Source organism: Cuculus canorus, chromosome 2 (genome assembly GCF_017976375.1).
Source record: "Cuculus canorus isolate bCucCan1 chromosome 2, bCucCan1.pri, whole genome shotgun sequence".
In the NCBI taxonomy this organism is placed as follows: Eukaryota; Metazoa; Chordata; class Aves; order Cuculiformes; family Cuculidae; genus Cuculus; species Cuculus canorus.
Genome location: NC_071402.1, coordinates 149,086,862 through 149,106,698, shown reverse-complemented (window position 1 = coordinate 149,106,698; position 19,837 = coordinate 149,086,862). Strand labels below are relative to the sequence as shown.

The window sequence follows — 19,837 nt, the reverse complement described above, 5'->3', positions numbered from 1 at the left end:
GTGGCATTTTAGGCATCATTTCCAACTCTTGAGCCTAGATACTTGCCGCAGCTATCCAGAATTAATAAGCACTTCTGTACATTTGTCTGTTTTGCATAAAACCCAGTCATTACTAAGTCAGTTATTAAGGTTTACTTCCTCTTTTATCTTGCCTGCAGAATACTTCAAATTTCTCAAGTGATTTCTATTTATGAATGTCAAACTACCTCCTAAACACTGAAAATTGACCTCAGACATGTGGCAGATCCAAACTGAGCACTTTGTCAAGTTGTGCTTAGGAAAGCTATAGCATTGAGTGTGGTAAATTCTAAACTGGCACCAACCTGGCACCGCCAGCCATACACCAGCTTTCCTGCTTTGGGTTGTACAGCAAGATATGATCCTAGATGAGGACTGTGCTTGGCAAGACCTGTGTTCTTACTAAGGGAACCCAGTCTTGGATGAGAGATGCAGGGATATATCGGTGTTCAGGTTGTTTGACAAACGAGGAGAAATGAGGTACATTATTATGACCTTAACTCCTGACCTACTGATTGCCAGAGTTCATGAGGCATTTCTTTCCCTCGATGCCTTCTGTGAAGTAATGTTTGAGAAGACATTAGGTTAAAAGTAACTAGTGAACGATTTATAACAGGAACCTGCATTAGGTTTCTATTATTTGCCTAAAGACTCCTAATAGTTTTCAATTTGAAAAGGAAATGGAGCAGAGGAAGGGAAATTGGGAGCTGTGTCAGCATTCTGACTAGGTCCTGGCTAACGCCCTGCTGACCACGACAGCCGGGAGAGTGGGAAGGGAATGTGACATGTTTTATTTTCAAAAATCCTGCCAATTAATTAATTGCATTATAGAACAAAAATGTACCCATAGATGACACACTGTCTTTGATCACAGATTCAGTCTAATCATCTGGTGAGACAATGAGTCTTTCTGGTGCTCTGCTGAAAGCCTGAGCCCCTCCTCAGGTCTTGTAGGTAGGGTCTCCTCTCACAGGAAGGAAGGGGAGACCTTGACCTTGGTAATGCTCATTTTTGGTGTGTCAGTGATAGTACAGACTTTCATGTCATAGCTGAGTTGTTGAAAAGAAAATGGGTTTTATTGTAAGCCATTTTCAGGTTGCTGACACCAGTGGTGGGATTCATTTCAGCTATTCTGTATAACTACAGTTTAGATGTCGGTAGCTGAGCTAATTGTTGTAGAGTTTCTTTATAGTCAAAGGAGAGGAACTTTCCTGGGAGGTGATTCATCTGGCCTATTTTAGATATTTGCTTTTGGGTAGTCTGCATTAAACCTCAATACTACCAGCCTGTCTTCACGAACTCTGCAGATCTCCAGAGAGCGAGCAGAATCATAATTTTCTACACTCTATACAGATGTTTGTAGTGAGAGTTCTCTTATTACAGGTAACAAAATAACATGAGTGAATCAAAACTCCCCAAATTATCAGAGGGGAAGCAGAGCAAATATTTTTTTCTCATTTTTAAATTTTCTGATTTTTTAAATTTTTTTTTCTCCACAACAATTAAGGTGAATTGTTTGTATTAATGTTCATATATTCATGTATGGTTATATTGCCTTGAGCTGGGCTATTACATGCATAAAGCAAACAATGCTGCCTTCCCTACATAATCTCCTAAAGTATCAGTCCTGCAGCCGCAGAAATTACAGTAAGAATGATTCAGAGGGATGGTGACAGAAGAGGTAGTAAGCAAGAAAAAATATGAAGATATGCTCTGCAAATAGGCTGGATGTGGAGAACTGGCTGACATCTAATGGACTATAGTTATGAGCTATGCTTCTCAGTCAGTTGTGGCCATAAACTCAAACTATCTATAGCCATCTGCTTTGAGATACAGCTCTACCAAGAAAACCTGAGAGTTTGGGCTAGTCTAATCAATGCTTCTACTGACTTTAATAGAGTTACTCTTACTTCTAGTGTGCTATGATCACTAAGACCTTCCATAATACAGAATTTGTAGCCCTGCATATTTTTATGTCGGAAAAGAAAAATCAAAATCACTAGGTAATTGCTAGAAGTGTTGACTTACTTTTTTGATTGCTACGTGCAATCAGAAAACTGAACCACACTGGCTGTATGGTGAAGAACTACTGTGAAATCCAGTGAGCTTAATTCACATGGAACAGGATGGAGTTTGCAACTGCTAATGCCAGTGTACAACCGGGATCACACTTTGGCTTCTTAGCAGCTGGTGCAACACGTAGAGAAACACCAGTCAGTATGCAAGCATATTTTAGGCCCTGCTAGTGGTAATGAAATCTATCTTCTTTTTTTGACATGACACTGTGAATATATTCATTTTAAATTAGAAGAAATAATCAGGAAAATCATGTTTGATTAATTAAAAAGAAAAAAACCCCAAACCCTCTTTTATTGGGTTGGAGACAACTGACACAAAATCCTATGTGGTAAGAAGGAAAGCCAGAAATAATGAGAGTGTAACATCATCCCTTGTGAATAATTCATGGGGTACGATTTCATGTTATTTTAAATAGTGCTGCTTCTCTCTCTGATAAGCAATAATTTTATGCTCTTTCTTTACCTTTTTTAACAAATCAGTCAAAAGGATTGTCTATTGTTATCTGCAAAAATGTGTATTTGGAATAATTTTCAAGGCAGTTTAATAGAGCTCTGATCACAGAGTAGGTTTTTTTTTCTTAATACCCTCTATTTGTAGCTGAATAAGTTCAGGTTTCCATTTCAGGTTTGTTTAAAGATGGAAAATTTTTTGATGCTACATAGCAATGACAGGTCCCACATTATTTTCTGTTATCTTCTTCCGTGGTAGCTCTACTTCATCCCTAGAATGGCATTAATTTTGCAATAAAAGATAGTAAAGACATGAAAGGGCAGTGATGCTGTAAGCGTTGCTTGCAGGGACATGCTGTGGGCACAACCCTTCACCCCACTGTCCTAAGACAGGCCCCTGAACCTGTTCTGTGCCCTGTGGTGATCTGCACTGCCAGGCTTGGGGCTGTGGTTGCCACCCCGGGAGTGGGCAATAGCCCATGCAAAATACAAAAGACACAAAGACCTCTTCTCCCCACCTTCTCCCTGAAAAAAAAAAGCAGGAAGGGAACATGTTCCTCCGAAAAGGAGTTGAAACCATTATCCCTGTTTGTTAATGCTTGCATGGGAGTAGATCTATGGTTAGAGGTGATGGATGTATTTACCAAGGTCCATCAGTGCATTTGCCCTGTAACTTGGTGATGCCTCTACAATCCTTTCTTTTTTGAGGTTTCAAAAGGAATGAAATGAAGATGCGTGTATAAGGAGGGAACTGAGATTCCAGGGACTAATGCTTGTGGCATGGTGGATCCTGCTCTTCAGTTTCAATGTAGCAGACACACTCCTGACACAGCAAGCTTTGCTGTCCTCAGCTCTGCATGGAAACCACCCCCCCCCCAACAACTCCAAAAGGAAAAAGTATATGTAGCCATAAGAGAAGAATTTTGTACAGCAGGCATGATTAAATACAGCTATCAACAGTATGCATTTTTTTTCTCTCAATTTTCTACCGCATCAGTGGTGGTGACTGTGATCATTCTGTGACAAACAAGAGCCTGGGACTTCAGTGAGCGCCCTGGCTGTATCACGTAGCTCGCAACTGGCTGTCCTGAAGAGTAGCCCTAAGGTGGATGGGAGCGGCTGATGCGAAGAAGTGTCTGACCAAAAAATTGGGAAAGAAGAAGCATGTTAAAGGCTTATGAAATGTATTAGAAGAAGCCTGCAAAGCAAATACACAGCTAGCTCACACTAGGAATAAAGAAACTGCTAACAGTGAATTTAAAGATATTTAGGAGTATAATTGGAATGTAGACTTTGAAATGTGGGAGTTGCTCAGGGATTTCTTTTCCTGACGTCAAACCATGGGTTATGTGAAAGTGAATATATTGTATTCCTGTGGAAAGAGAGGGTGTACGGGTAACCTCTGAGGGCCTTGTATTTTCTTCCTTCATTAATGTGTTGAGTAATTCTGCCTCTGACTGCACTGCCTAGGGAAGGCTATTCTCTGCAGTGCTCTTCATCTTCATCAGAGAACAAGCAGGGGCAGAAGTGCAGTCCTCTCCACTCTGATCTCTGATCCCTCTCTGCAGGGCATTGTCTGAGAGGGGTCATGGATCTCCTTTCACAGACAGGCATAGTAAACTTCCCCCAATACCATGGGGTGTTTCTTTGTGAACAAATTCCAAATCCAGTTCCTCTGGAAGAAAAATCCCTTTCTGGCACAAGACAGTTTTGAACTGCTCAATTGCATCGTCAGATGCTCGAAAAAGGACTCTTGCACTAATCCACTATGCAAGATGTTCCTATGCAGGGTCTTTCCATTAAGTCTGATTCGCAGGGAGTATTTCCCAGCCTAGAAAAGAACGGAGAGGAGACTGCCAAAGCAGAGGGGAATCAGAAAACAGAAGGGAAACCGCTGAGGGTTGCAAAGGAGAGTGACCCCGGGATAAAATCAAGGGAAATAAAAGTCAGGCTGAATAACTTGTGAGAATTATTAACAGTGAGGTCTCTTAGACTGGAGTGGTCTCCCAAGGTAGTGTTGCAAGCCCCATTACTAATTGATTCATTTAAATCTAAACTGGAAAAAACACTTAGGAATGCACCATGCGGAACAATCTTGAACTTGCAGGGAAATGGATTGGAAGACTTAGCGGTCTTTCACAGTTCTAATTTCTGTGGCCCATTTCTTTCCTCCCCTTAGCAGACAGAAAGGATACAATGCCATCAGCTTTGCTTTTGAGGACTCCGGAAGAAGACAGTGCCATGCCTGCAAGCACCAGTGCCTTTTGCCTTCCCTTTCTCAATGTGGGCTTTAGAAATCTGAAGGGGGAGATGGCACAGTCAGCCCATGCCCCTGCATGCTTCTTCCCCATACCAATGGGGATGGGCTTGGCCCCCCTCCCCCTGCCAAAGCCCTGGGCTAGAAGACCAAGACTGTGCAAATGATAAACTCCCAATCAACCCGAGATTTGTTCAGGATTTGCTGCTCCATCTGGATCCCTATAAGTCGATGGTGCCTGATGGGATTCAATCAAGGGTTCTTAAAGAGCTGGCTGATGTCATTGCAAAACCCCTCTCAATGTTTTTTCAGTGCTCTTGGGAATATGGAGAGGTACCAGTTGACTGGAAGCTGGCAAATGTTGTCCCAGTCTTCAAGAACTACAGGACTGTCAGTCTCACTTCAGAGCCTGGTAAGATTATGGAGAAGATTATTCTGGGAGCTACTGAAAAACACCTGAAAGACAACACAGTCATTGGTTCCACCCGGCACAAGTTTGTAAAGGGAAGGTCCTGCCTGACAAACTTAATTTCCTTCTATGACAATGTTACCCACCTAACCAACCAAGGAAAACCAGTGGGCGTAATTTTTCTGGATTTCAGCAAAGCCTTTCATACTGTCTCTCACAGTTTCCTTCTGAACAAAATGTCCAGCATACAGCTGGATAAACACATAGTGCAGTGGGTGAATAATTGGGTGACGGGTGGGGCTCAGAGGGTCATAGTGAATGGGGTTACATTGGGCTGGTGGCCAGTCATTAGTGGAGCTACACAGGGATCCATCTTAGGACCAGTACTCTTTAATATTTTCATATATTACCAGGATGCTGGACTCAAAGGTTTACTAACTAAATTCGCTGATCACATGAAACCTGGGGGAGCTGTTGACACTCTTGAGGGCAAAGAAGGCAGAGAAATCTAGGCAAACTGGAGAGCTGGCCAATCACCAGCTACATGAAGTTTAACAAGGGCAAGTGCTGCATTTTGCACCTGGGATGCGCCAACTCGGGATTTACATACAGACTGGGGATTGAGAGGCTGGAAAACAACTCTGTGGAAAGGGATCTGGGGATTCTGGTTGACAGTAAGTTGAACATGAGCCAACAGTGTGCACTGGCAGCCAAGAGGGCCAACCGCGTCCTGGGATGCATCAAGCACAGTATTGCTAGCTGTGATTTTTCTGCTCTACTCTGCACTGGTGCAGCCTCACCTTGACTATTGTGTGCAGTTTTGGGCACCACAGTATAAAAAGGATATGAAGCTACTGGAGAGTGTCCAGAGAATGGCCACAAAGTTGGGGAAGGGTGTAGAAGGGGAGTCATATGAGAAGCAGCTGTAGTTACTTGCTCTGTTCAGCCTGAAGGAGACTGAGGGTGGACCTCATAGCAGTTTACTGCTTCCTCACAAGGGAAGCAGGAGAAGCTGATCTCTTCTCTGGTGACCAATGATAGCACCTGAGGGAATGGCAGGGAGATGTGCCAGGGGTGGCTAAAGTTGGATATTAGGAAAAAGTTCTTCACTCAGAGAGTGGTGGAGCACTGGAACAGGCTCCTCAGGGAAGTAGTCATGGTGTAAAGCCTAGCAATATTCAAGAAGTATTTGGACAATGCACCCAAGACACGTGGTATAAATTTTGGGGTTGTCTTATGCAGGGATAGGAGTTAGGCTCGATGATCCTTGTGGATCCCTTCCAACTCGGGTCATTCTGTGATTCTGTGAAATCCATAAGGATTTTTTTTAACTAAAATTGATAGTGGCAGGATCAATGTTACTTGAGGGTCCTTTCCTTTCATGAGAGTTTAAACACTGTTTTTTTCCTGAGGAACAGAGCTCTGTAGGGGCTTGCAGATGATCATAGATTTTAAAACAGGACTGAACTGCACCTTCCCTGCCAGGTCCTGAATGCAGATATCTGTTTTTCTCTAATAATGCTATGCCACTGATGTCTGAGCATTAAGTAAAACAGTCTTGTGTGCTACTGAGATCCTTAACTGAGGTGGGACAGAATTCCTGAATGTGGATTTTGGCAGATAAGTACAGGAGGAAATTCTTATTTACTAGGTCAGTAGAGTAAAAGCAATGGTTAACGTCACTAAGTCTTTATTTATCCAAGAAACTTCTGGTTTTAGGATGAGATGCACTGCTTGTATTGAGACTGGGAAAATTTCCAGTTTGGCTTATCACAGAGCAGAAGGAAAGAATGAACCTTCCAGCTCCTTACTTCACACGCTTAGGAACAGAAACAGAAGTGCCTATTTTTCATTTCTATGTTTTATGTTAATTAGCACATCCATCTTTGTGGCCAACGTGACACAAAGCCAGGGCCTTGTCTGCATCCAGGTTTTGAGAGGTGTCAGTTACTATTTCTGTCAGAAATATTCTTTAAACAGCAAGAACTAAAAGCCAACTTCAGAGACAGTAAACAGTCTGGGATAAAAGGCTCAGTGTCTGAGAAGAGCTAGCTGCTCTGAAATGGGAACCAGACCAACCAACAGGCACAGTGGGGAACAAGGAATTTTTCACTGGAGATGCCCAGAACGCACCAGCAAGAAGTGCTGGAGACACCTACAGCTTTTGCAACAGATGGAAAATGGGGGCTCAATCAACTTCCCATGCTGGAGTGCATTCTCCCATTGGAGTGCCTAAAACTGCTGAGATGAGCGGAGTGTTTTCCTGTTTTTTGCTGAATCTGTGCTACCAAACAACTAACAGCACAGAGTTAGGTTAGCCAATAACAGCAATGAGGGGCTGTACGATATCCTAGTTGGGTTGCTCACCTCTAAAGGTTCTGTACTTGCTCCCAGTTGGTGTGTGCATTTTATCCAGTTTCTGTTTAGTATGTATGTTAAGATGTATAATCAGGCCTGGAGACATGACCTTAAATCTGTTTTTCCCTACTCTATTCAAGTACAGCAGGCTACAGACCTGTGACCTATCTCATATTTTCTGTTTCTAAATAATGTATCCACAACTATTTTCTGCTCCTTAGCAATGATTTAACAGAAGACATGACGGAAAAGCCAATGCTGCTCTTGTAGGGTGAGTACTTGCAGTGGCATGCGTAAACCTATATTTAAAAGAATTAATAAACTTGCTGGAGCCACAGTTTTAGTTGCAAAATACCAGATGTCCTTTGAGATGGAATTTGGAAACCTAAATCTGTTGGGCTGCAGGAATCCTGGTCTGCCCACTATAGGTCCACATTGCAAAATCCAGGAATAGAGTTGCAGCTGTGGAAAAGGGATGCTTTTATGGATTTCAAAATTATTTACAGAGAATCTGAAGATTATTGGTTTAAGTTTTATAATACGAGGAAAACAGATTTCTGAGCGTGATACATATGATTTCTAACTGCATATCTATTTAAAAATATTTTGAGAGAACCTGTCACCTTACAGTGATATGTTAACCTGGACACATGAAAGAAGTTAACAATATTTCCAAGAATGTCAAATGACTTTGTCCACATCCTTAAGAGCATTAGGCAAAAGAAGGTGAAGAGAGCTCATGAGATTTTCAAAAGTATGTCAGCAATTTGGGCATCCAATTTTGATTTTGAGAATGTAAGTCTCTTTGAAACACTCAAATGGGACCCAAGAGCCTAAATTACTCCTATGACTCAGTTCTTGAAGGGATGTGCCCTGATCACTAATTTGTAGATTAGTCAGAGTTCCTCTAATTTGTAGACTATTTAGAGTTCCTAATTTGGCTACTTGAATTCAACCTGGGATGGAGCAGATTGATACTCCACATATTGCAATAATTTTCTACTGCATTTTACTACTTTACAACGTTCCTATTTAAACTAAGGATCAGAAATCAATTGGCCATCAATATTCCTGATTGTACTTAGATGTCAGGCTTTATGGGTCTTAATATGACTGTAAAGATCCATGGAGACATATTGTTAACTTTACTTTTTTCTGTTATTGTATTTAGCAGTGATTAAGACCCATTCCATGAGATACAGATGATAATTTCCCATCTTTTATCACAGCATGAAATTGCTATTTAGGGCTCTTTTGTCCAGTTCATCTTTATTTCATACAAGATAACTGAGAAGACCTCCCAGTTTGCTTTTAACATCAAAATGATTGTCAGCCTAAAAAAAAAGAGATAGAACAGAGAAAATTGAAGTGAGAAATCAATTCATAACCTTTTTCTATGAATGCCATGCTCCTGTGAAAAGGACTGAACTTTCTTAATGCTTCATTTTTAACAGAAAGCATGACAAAAAGTTCCTATCAGTGTTTAAACTGCTAAGATTTGTCAAACACAGATGGGAAAATAGTCTTTAAGTAGCAGTCTCATTTTGTCCGTAATCATTATGGGAGATTTTTTTTGCAAAAAGGACCTCAGGAATAATAGATCACCTCTGCACTGAGTGACAGGACTTCTTTACTGTGTCCAGTGATTTCAGGTAGAGCACAAACGTATACCCATCTCTGTTCAGAACTGACAAAGGCGGACTTTGTACATGTTGTAAATAAACACTGTGAATGCCTGCTACCTCAGACTGCCACACTTGCTGTGCAGCTCACACCTCCACCTCCCACCCTGTGCTGCCCTGTGCTGAGGCTTCTTTTCCCCGTTCCTGGGGGCAGGCAGCACCGTCTGCATTCTTTCCTCAATGCCCTGTGCCCTGATAAATCCGGCTGCCCTGCTCAATGCCTTGTTGTAAGACCATGTTCTTTGCTGAGCCCTGCAAGAGCTGCTTCTCACCAGTGGTTCCTTGGATTCCTGTTGTGTGATAATCTGTGACTCTGTGCATCAGGGATGGACATGCATGAGAGTGCTGTGATTGTGTGTTTGTTTTCCTGTGTTAGAAATATTAGTTTGTTTGCCCTTAATTTTTTCCAAGTGTATCAACTGGCATAACAACAACAACAATTTCTCCCTGCAAATTTCTCAGTAAAAAGGTACAGCAGACCAGCAGGTCAAAAGAAGATGTTCAAATTGTGCCTGAGAGACAGAGGTCATGTAGGAACAGGGGACGCTAATAGGTTACCTTATTCTGGGATAGCAAGAAACATGGCCAGCAATTATTGTTGCACACCCTGAAACGAATCCCGGCCAACAGCCAACCACACATCTGGACTCTTATTCACTCCCTTCTCTTGTGGGATTGGGAGAAAATAGAAGGAAGGCAAGAAGACTCGTGGATTGAGATGATGATAGTTCACAGTTGCTTGGGAAGACAAATGCCATGAAGCCAAATGTGTTCCTCTCGTCCTTATTTCCCCAAATTATTACCGCTGAGGACAATATTATATGGTATGGGATAGCCTCTTCATTATCTGGAGACAGCTGTCTTGGCTGTGGCCCCTCCCAGCTTCTTGCCCCCACCCAGCCTACCTGCTGGGGATGGGGATGGAAGAAAGAGAGAAAGTCTTTGACACTTTGCAAGCACTGTCCAGCAACAGCCAAAACATTGGTGTCATCATCCCTGTTTTATCCGCAAATACAAAACACAATGAGGAAAGTCAACTACACGCATCATATACCTGAATATGCATGTTCTGAGGTGATGGTTTCTGTTTGATGTAATGTTACCCAGACTGCCTCTTCCACGGGTGAACTTATGTTCTTAATTTACCAGATGTGAACCCATTATATCTTCAGAGAAGTGAGAAGAATTGCTGTGGAAAGTCAGTATGCAATAAGACTTAGATTCCTGTACTAGTACTATGCTACAATGGCAAGTATACTTATTGTGCTGCTTGAAGATATTCTGTGGGAATATGGCTTGTTTTGCATGGAAGATTTGAATGCAATGCCTTCTTGTTGAACAATTTTTCCTGGAGTAAATCAAACAATTTTTTGATAGTACAATCTTCTCTGAATGTCTTTCAACAGAATTAGAATGTGTTAGATGACTGGAATATTTAAAATACATTATAGCTGGAGAATTGTTAAATAATTTACTTCAACCTTTCCATCTTTTGAAATGCTTAGTTCAGGATCTGTTATGTTAGTGTTTGAATTATTACTATATTCAAGTATTATATTACTTCAGTTAACATCACATCAGCTGGTATTCAATGTGATAATTTGCTCCTACCTAGGCAGTTATTCAAGGTTATCTTGATGTCTACTAATCAAATGTTTTGAAAACTTACTTTCACAAAAAATGCATTGAGACTGTTCACAACTGTTCACCCTAATTAGGAGAAAAGCATATCTAAGTACACTGGACTGCCTGTTTTTCCGACTAGCAGTTTATTACGGGGGAACATTCACAGTCAGTCAATAACATAATTTTTTCTTTCTCCTACTTTAGAATTTGCCCTGGGTGCTACAGCATAAGTCAATTATAGAACCTAAATGTAACTCTCTTTGGTTTCCCTGGGAAACCGAAATGGCAGAAAAAATGTCAGAGTTCAGGAAAAGAAAACCTATCTTGCACACTTCTGTTTTGTCTGCAAAGATTTTGTATTATCTTAACAGCTGTTATCAGGGAATCACATTGTGCTTTTTACCAGCTTTGTCTGAAAATTGTACAACCACAGAAAAAAGGCTGTTTGAGGTCAGGATGACATTAAATTGCAATGAAGGTAAAAACAAATAAATTTTGGCTGTTATAGTTGTCTATAGTACCAAATGCAACAAGACATTACCAGATTTGGTTTTGTTGGTGTCATTAATACATTTCTGGCAGAGATCTAAGCATTTTCTGCCAAATTCTACGTTAAGAACAGAGGAAACTAATACTTATTTGAATGTTTTATATGGATAACCTGTTCATGCCATATTTGAACAGAGCGTGTCAAGATCCTTGCTATCTCTGGGAATGACGGCGGGGACCAGACCAAAAATCTACAACTTCAGTAGAGAAAATAATGACACAAATGGCAAATGATTCATCTTTCCATGGTTGGCAGACATTCTAGTGCTGGAAGGAACTCAAATCTTCCTGGAAAATGTACCAAGACAAGACTGTTTCTAGCTTTGCATCTTCTGTGAATCACTGCATATCTGTGAGTTTCTTTTCTAGGCTCCACAAAACCCGTAAGACATTGACAAATTAGATGGTTAACAGATTGAAGGAATTCATAAAAGGGAGTTTAGAGTTAAAAACGAAGCCTCCAGGGAAATAGTTCATGAACATAAGTAAAATTATACTTTGTCTTAATGCTGACTAAGAAGAAATATGAAATACAAATGTGTAGAATCCCACTAAGGGCATACATAGGACCCATAAAAAAAGCCCATTGGGAAGACACTTTCACTCCTTCCCCAAAGAAGAGATACAGATAGCCCCAATTGCCCATCAGGACTAGCAGGGATGTACTTCCCTCCCCTAGAACTGCTTACACTCAAGAATTGCAATTTTGGAAGTTATGACTCCTTTGGATGACTTTCCTTCCCACATGGTGTGGGGTTTCACACTGTTCTTCATATGACTCTGTATTGGGTTTGCATGGCAGGATTTTGGTAGTTGGTGGGGCTACCGGGGTGGCTTCTATAAGAAACTGCTAGAAGCTTCCCCTATATCCAACAGAGCCAGTGACAGCCAGATCCAAGATTCACCCGCCGCTGGCCAAGGCTGGGCCCACCAGTATGGTACTTACATCTCTGTGATAACATATTTAAGAAGGAGAATAAACTGCTGTGCAGCAGCAGCCAGGAGAGAAGGGAGTGAATATGTGAGAGAAACAATCTGCAGGCACCAAGATCAGTGAAGAAGGAGGGAGAGGAGATGCTCCAGGAGTCAGAGCAGAGATTCTCTTGCAGCCTGTGGAGAAGACCATGATGATGTGGGCTGCCTCCATGCAGCCTGTGGAGGATAACGGTGAAGCAGGTCTTCACCTGCAGGCCGTGGAGGCGCCCATGCTGGAGCAGGTGGATGACCAAAGGAAGCTGTAACCTCTTGGGAAGCCTGCCTGGACCTGGAGGATCCTGACAGGACCTGTGTGCCCATGAAGAAAGGAGCCACACTAGAGAAAGTTTTCTGGCATGACACGTCCCTGTGGGGTACCCACACTGGAGCAGTCCGTTTTTTGAAGGATTGCACCCTGTGGAAAGAACATATGGAAGGGTTCCACACTGGAGCAGTTCATGAAGGACTGCAGCCTGTGGCAAGTACCTACATTGGAGAAGTTTGCGGAGGAATGCCTCCTGTGGGAAGGATCCCACTCTAGAGGTGGGCAAGAGTGTGAAGAGTCTTCCCACTGAGGAGAAAGGAGCAGCAGAAACAATGTGTGATGGACTGACTGCAACCCCCACTCTCTATCCCTCTGTGCTGCTCAGGAGGAGGAGGCAGAGAAGTCCAGAGTGAAGTTGAATCCAGGAAGAAGGGAGGGGTGAAGGGAAATTATTTTGAGATTTGGGTTTACTTCTCATTGTCCTACTCTGATTTGATTGGTAATAAATTAAATTAATTTCCCAGAGTCAAGTCTGTTTTGTCTATGGCAGTAACTGGCGAGTGAGCTCTCCCTGTCATTATCTTGACTCTCAAGCCTTTAGTTATATTTTCTCTCCCCTGGCCAGCTGAGGAGGCGAGCGATAGAGTGGCTTTGGGGGGCACCTGGCACCTGGTGCTTTGTTTAAATCTGATGACTGCAACATCAGAAACTGAACTATGACAAGGCAGCAAGTATGCTGTGTCTAGTGGGTATCATTTCCAAAGTAAAATGCGCTCTTCCTTTTATTTTGATTGGTACCTAGTATGTCTCCTGTGGTCCATAGGACTTACACACCATGTTTTGCATTTGTACAACATTAAGTCTTTGCAGTACTTAAAAAATGGAAGTCTTATCCATTATTCCAGATCCCAAAGTAATATAAAAATTAACAAAACAAAGCAGATTAAGCAAAATAAGAAATGTAGCTGCAGAGCAGTTCTTTTCCAAACAGAGGCAGAAAAGACTCCTAGGTCAACTGCTCTACTTCTAATTTCAAGAGAGGCCTTCTCACTCTTTTCACATCAGAAAGGAGGAGACTAAGTTACTCTGAACATAAACCTTAGTTGTATTTAAATTCTGTGGCTGGAAAAGATCCAGCGGATAATCCTGTCTTCATCATGCTGCTTCGCAATATTCACAAATGTCCCCATTGAATCTAGCTATGTAATTGTTGAAAAGAAGGAGTAAGACAAGTCTGAATGAATTATACATGCCTTTCCCCTCTGAGCTTATTCTTTCAATTCTAAACTCAATCCAGTGCTCCACGCATCAGAGTGAGAATGAAGTTCATAGCAGCATCTCCACTGCTGACATCCTCATAAATACTGAGGTGCCCCAACTGAGGTATACTCACAAAGAAAGACCATCTGTGCAACAGTTTCATCAAAGGACGAAAGCTTTCTGTGTAGTATATGCCCTTTAGTTAAATCTTAACAGGAATGAATATAAAATTTTGACCCCACTGATAAGCGTACGTATTTCCCATGGTTAGAGCAGAGCAGAATTAAAATTACACATAGTCTGGGTTTGCTTCTTTTGCTTAGAAAGGAAATGGGCTTTGTTGTCGGTCTAAAACAAGGTTTATGGTGGTTTTGTACAACAAGAACTCTGTGTTTCCAGATGCAAAAAGCAACTGATAAATAATACAACATTTTATTGATAATTAACCTCCCTGCATCTATTAGGAAATGCAAAATCAGACAGATTTGCATTCTGTCCTGTAAACAAAGCAATGTATGGACATATTTATGAATAGATCTTTACCTCTGTTGCCAATATCTTTTTTTGTGTAAACTTACTTGAGGTGTAAATATTTAATGTCTTTGCATTACTATTTATATTTCTGTGGGGGAGTAAAGGCACCCTTCAATACTGTGGACCAGGTAAATAATGTATTATTTAGTTATGAAACATGCCAGAAGAAAATAAATGACAGGATCCCTTACCTTTGGTCATCACAATGCCAGCAAGAGTTTTGTGGCGTGCATGCATGGAAGTGAAATTGTCTGTCAGCTCCTGGAACTTCTGTGCAACCATTTGGTATACGGAGTCGGCAAAATCCTGAAAGACACAGTCAGAAAGAAATCTTTCACTTTGTTGATAGAGGAAACTGGGCATTTCTGCAGATTAGTCACCTGCTGACAACTGCTGAGAGGTGCCTTTTAGAATTAGACACCACCTACCTGAGCAAAGATAAAAGGACTACCTCTCTCATACACATCCTTCTCAGAAATGGCTAAAGTAACAGAATTAAAGCTAAGACTCGTATTGGTTAGGATTAGTGGTAAAGGGAGAAGATTTCAAGGCTGACTGTTTTCCAGCCTCCTACTTGTTGATCCTGGATCAGTTTATAGGAAATTTGTTAGTCCTTAAAGCATTTTATTGTGGTGAGCTGAAGAGGTGGATGTGTGTCCAAACAAACCAGTTATTTCCACGACCCCACTGAAATTTTCCATTAGCCCACTGAAGCCTGAGAGCTGAGCTGAGACCTGTGTTATAGGAAAGGACCACCTATTTCTGCATTCAAGATGAGTTTTTAGTGATGGACTGCTAATGAGGTAAAATGATCAGCTAAGGAATCTTGGCTATGTTTAGTGCCATCAGAGGAGTGGGATAGTTCCTTTATAGCCATTGGGAAGAAAATGAGAGAAACCTCTGGTTGCACATCCTACCAAAGATGTTGCTCGCACAAGTTCACTGGTGTGTGGTAGTGCTGGAGGACCAATCTGCCAGGCCTCCTCCTGAGCAGAGCAGCTTTGTTGAAAGGTCATGTTTTCCCATGGACTGGTCTCTATAGAGACTGTGTGGTCTGAATCCTCAGGTCTGAATGAGTCCAGCCAGGAGGGAGACCTCTGGGAAGCTGGTTACTGAGGCCAAGAAGGGGAAAAGCTCTAAAACTGAATCCTGCAGACAGCATATGGATGACTGTGAACCTAAACTAGCTCTGCTGCTCCTGAGAACACCACTACTAGGACCACTTTCCTGCTGCACCATTTATTACTTCTTCATTTACTTAATTTCTGCGCTTTGTTTGACAATGAAATTTTCAAGCATACATCAGAGATAAGTCAGAAGAACACTGTTCATGAACATGATTTGTTCTTACAGTGCTTTTCAAGTCTGAACATAAAAAAGTAAGATCCAAAGGATTATTTTTTTTTTTTTTAATAATTTAATTTCTTGTGGCAAACAAAGCTATACCCACAAATTCTTCTGAGAGCAGATCCCAGTGGCTGGAGCTTACTCTGGGGTGCCCACAGGAGACCTTCTGGCACTCTGTAACCTGGGTAGCTCTGAATGTGATCGTGCCTTTGTTAGGAAAAGTGGCTTGCCCAAGCAACAATTCCAGTTTTTCTCCTGGGGGAGGCCATGTTAAAACAACCCCTGCTTGAATTCCTCTGGTTTCTTTAAGTGGGTTCATGGCACACAGGGATGACACTCACCCTGAAAGATCCACAGCCATGCAGAAGTAAGGAAATGTATTTAAGAAAATAATTTCCATTCTTTTTCTCCTAAAACTGTTAGTGTGGATGAAAACATGTTGGTGAAAATACAGTATTTTAAACTGGGAGAACACACTGCTATTTTTCAGAGAAAAGCAGAATCTGATTCACAAATATTATTGGTAACACTACTGCCACTGAGAGCCTCTGCAGGCTGTACGCCATATGTTTCTACAGTTTGTTGCAGAAAGTCAGCTCAATTTTTAAACATTATTATAGCAAATATAAAAAACCCTATTTGAATAAAACATAACAACAATTAAGCAACATAGTTTTCATAAAACTGAGTATATTTTTTTGCAAGTGATTCTAATTTGCTCAGGTACATAGGAAATAGGATTTCTTTGACACAATAATTTTTCTTTGTTTTGCTAACTGCAGCTTTCCAAAGTATTGCTCTGGGAATGAACCATTTGCCCAAAAAGACAGTTTAGTATAACATGGAATAAGATATGCTGGCTTGTTGCAAAAGAAGGAAAGAGCCATATAAACCCTTTCTGGGAGATGCATGGAAAATTCTACACTAGAATTAGATAAAAACTAAGAGAAATTATCAAGAGCAGTTTGACAGTTCCTAAATGGAATTTCACTTTGACTGCTTTTATACTTCTGCTAATCTAATTGTCCACAACCACCATGTGAGCAAGGTATTGCTCATACGGTGCGTCTGAAGGATGAATTTTGGGTCAATTCTCATTTGTCAAGCATCAAAGCACCCTTGTGATATAAATGCAATTATAGTTGCTTTACAGATGAATGAGTGAAGGCTCTAACAGGGTGAGGGACTGGTCCAGGGGAATAGCATGGAGCCAGACACAGCCAGGTGTTCTGATTTCCTGATGCTCTGGCTAAGCGCTCAGTGCTGGAACACTGCTTGTCTTTCATAATATGAAAGTTTGTTTCCAAACTTGTTTTCCCTACTGAAGGGTGACTTCATCCATAACGGAAAACTAAAGTGTATTTGCAGGATTGATATAACTGGGTCCCATATGGTGGACTGAAAATCTGATCAGCTTTATTTAGACTAGAAAGAAAAAAAGAAAAAAAAAAAGGAGTATCTCAATAAAACTATCTGCACCATCATTTAAAAAGAGAATCAAATCATAAATTTCATCTCCTGCAGTACTGCAGTCCTGTCCATGCCTGCATTTCTAGCATACCCTCCAAATCTGCATCCCAGGGCATTTTGCACTCATTAAGAGTTAATTAGCTTAGAGGCACATGCAATTCCTAAAAGAATCATTTTAAAAATGCTAAATAGAACAAATAACTTTTAACTTTGGATTTAGAAATCCCCACAGTCAGAGCTTTCTTTACTTCATTTGGCAGTAGATTCCAAAGCAAGAGAGCAAAGAGACTCACTAAAGGCAAAATAACGACATGAGTTCAGATAACATTAGGGACGATAAGGAATTTGGTATTTGCTGATCTCAAGGTGTGACCTGGGACATTAAAGAACAGAAAATCCATTAAATGTGAAGCCTCTTAGCTAAAATAAGTCAGGCGAATATTTTTCATCTTGAATCCATTGCCTAAAAGGATAGCAGTGAATTTAATAAAAGCAAAGTAGCGACATACATGAATATACGTAGGATGCAGGAAAAACAACCAGAAACCTAGTATTTAATCTGAGAGGTCATTTGCAGGCTATCATATTGCCCTGAATTTCCAAATGAGTAATGCAAAGTACAATGGAAAGGAGGAACAGGAAGGGTCTGTTTCTGCAGATGGAGAAAAATAAGGAGTCAATAGATGTACAGCTCAATCCTATATGGACCCTGAGGTTTGATACTTGTAATGCAGTGTAATTGCAGGGCCTTGAATGATCCACCCCTGAAAGCAGGCTTGGTGATAGAGCTGTGTTGGGGTTAGTTTCCTGATCTATACCCATGAGTTATCAGAGTCACAGAGTGCTGCCTTCCTCTTTAACACACCCTAGAGCAGCTATTTGGCCTGGTCCACTCATGTACACTGAAAACAATGACAGAATTTCTGCCTATATAGAGTCTTTAGACTGGATTAAATGCTTTTACAAAGACAAAACTAGTTGCAAATATATCTAATGCATACAGGACAGACATGGTGGAGATAAGAGTTGGTACTTTTACCCCTGCTCAGTTTAGAACCATAGATTTCATTTCAGGGATTCTCTTGCTTTCCTATTAAACAATAATTCTAGGCTACTAAATGATATCCAGATGATCATTCCTGATGGGACAAAACCCAGAAAAACCCAACTATTGATGGCAATTGTGAGCCATTGCAATCATCCAGAGGTTGAATCTTTGGGATACAGGCTAGACTACGTTATCTGTCATCATAATGACTTAAAAACCATACACAAAAGGAGCTATTCTTTTGTTATTCTCTATTATCAAAACAGTTAACCTCAGAGAAAAGTTGCATTTGGTGATACCACAGTTCCTACTGCCAGATAAGAGTGAAAATAAAAGCCTCCATCTGGAGTAAATACAGGAGCCAAATACATCTTGGCAGCTGCTGACCGAATATCAGGTTGGTAGTACAAAAAGGGAAAATTTTAGAAGATGAGAGAAAAAGTAGAGTAGGAATTTGCCTTGTTAAAGAAAAATATCAGTGCAATTAACAGAGGTGCGTGCAATTGCTCTGATCATGTAATAGCACAGAAATGGCAGCCTGGGGCAGGGTAACAGGAACAGGGCAGAAGAAAATAAACAGATACAGACAGTCAGAACTCTGAAAATTTTTACCAAGGCACATGGAGGAACAAATGCTCAAATGCCACTTAAGTGCTGGACCTAGGAAGGACTTACGTTTGGATGTTAAATTTCTTTGGAAAACTGGGGTCTGATGCAAATGCCGATGAAGCCAGTGAAAATATGCCTGACTTTAAAATGGTCCAAATAAGGCTCAGTCGGCAAGGATGGGAGTTCAAGCATGCCCAGGCCCAAGCCAAGGGTGAGCTTTGTCACACCAGCTTTGCCTGAGTTTTGGGAGGAAACCCCATGACTCTAAGCAAGAACTGGTCTTCTAGGTACTGAGTTTCTTTTGAATCCCCTGTTTTGGTCTGCCTGTTATCAAAATCTTACCCTCCATATGTCCTCACATACATTGTTCTGTACAAAAAATACTTGTCTCAGAGCCAATTTCTTTGAGATCAAAACTTCTCTTGGTCTTGCTAAATCTGTGACTGATATGAGTAAGGCAAGCAAGACTGATAGACTCACTCTGAGGGGCAAATCTGCTCAGTTCCACTCAAATCATGAACATTGCCTAAATGCCTACTCACTGGTGGAAGCAACAATTACTTGTTCAAGTACTCATCAGAAGAAAGAAAACAATAATGCTACAGTTTTCACTGTGAAAAAATACTCTGAGATCCCGCAGTACTTTATGAGCTATATTTTAACATACACAAGGAGGCTGGAAAAAATGAAAATAGATGTCATTACTATTAAAAGTGCACTGTGTTGTCTGAAGTATTCATCTGCCCTTGATTACCATATCAAATTACTTGTGTTATTCGCAAAGGAAAATCATACTTTAGACCATGCCATTACAGAGCTAAAAACTTTCAGTCACTTCTCAGCACTAATACTTCAAACGGTATAAATAATTAAATGTGTTCAAGTTTGCAATGGGAGTCTTC

The 19,837-nt window shown here is 41.0% G+C and overlaps 1 protein-coding gene across 1 annotated transcript in view; it reads right to left on the bottom strand.

Annotated features, from left to right (window-relative positions):
• The window catches only part of ADARB2 (adenosine deaminase RNA specific B2 (inactive)), a 318,892-nt gene that overhangs the window by 50,487 nt on the left and 248,568 nt on the right, over window positions 1-19,837 (bottom strand). The window contains exon 4 of the mRNA XM_054060538.1: window positions 14,653-14,767. Coding sequence (XP_053916513.1) covers window positions 14,653-14,767 — 115 coding nt within the window. The remainder of the gene's footprint in view (window positions 1-14,652; window positions 14,768-19,837) is intronic.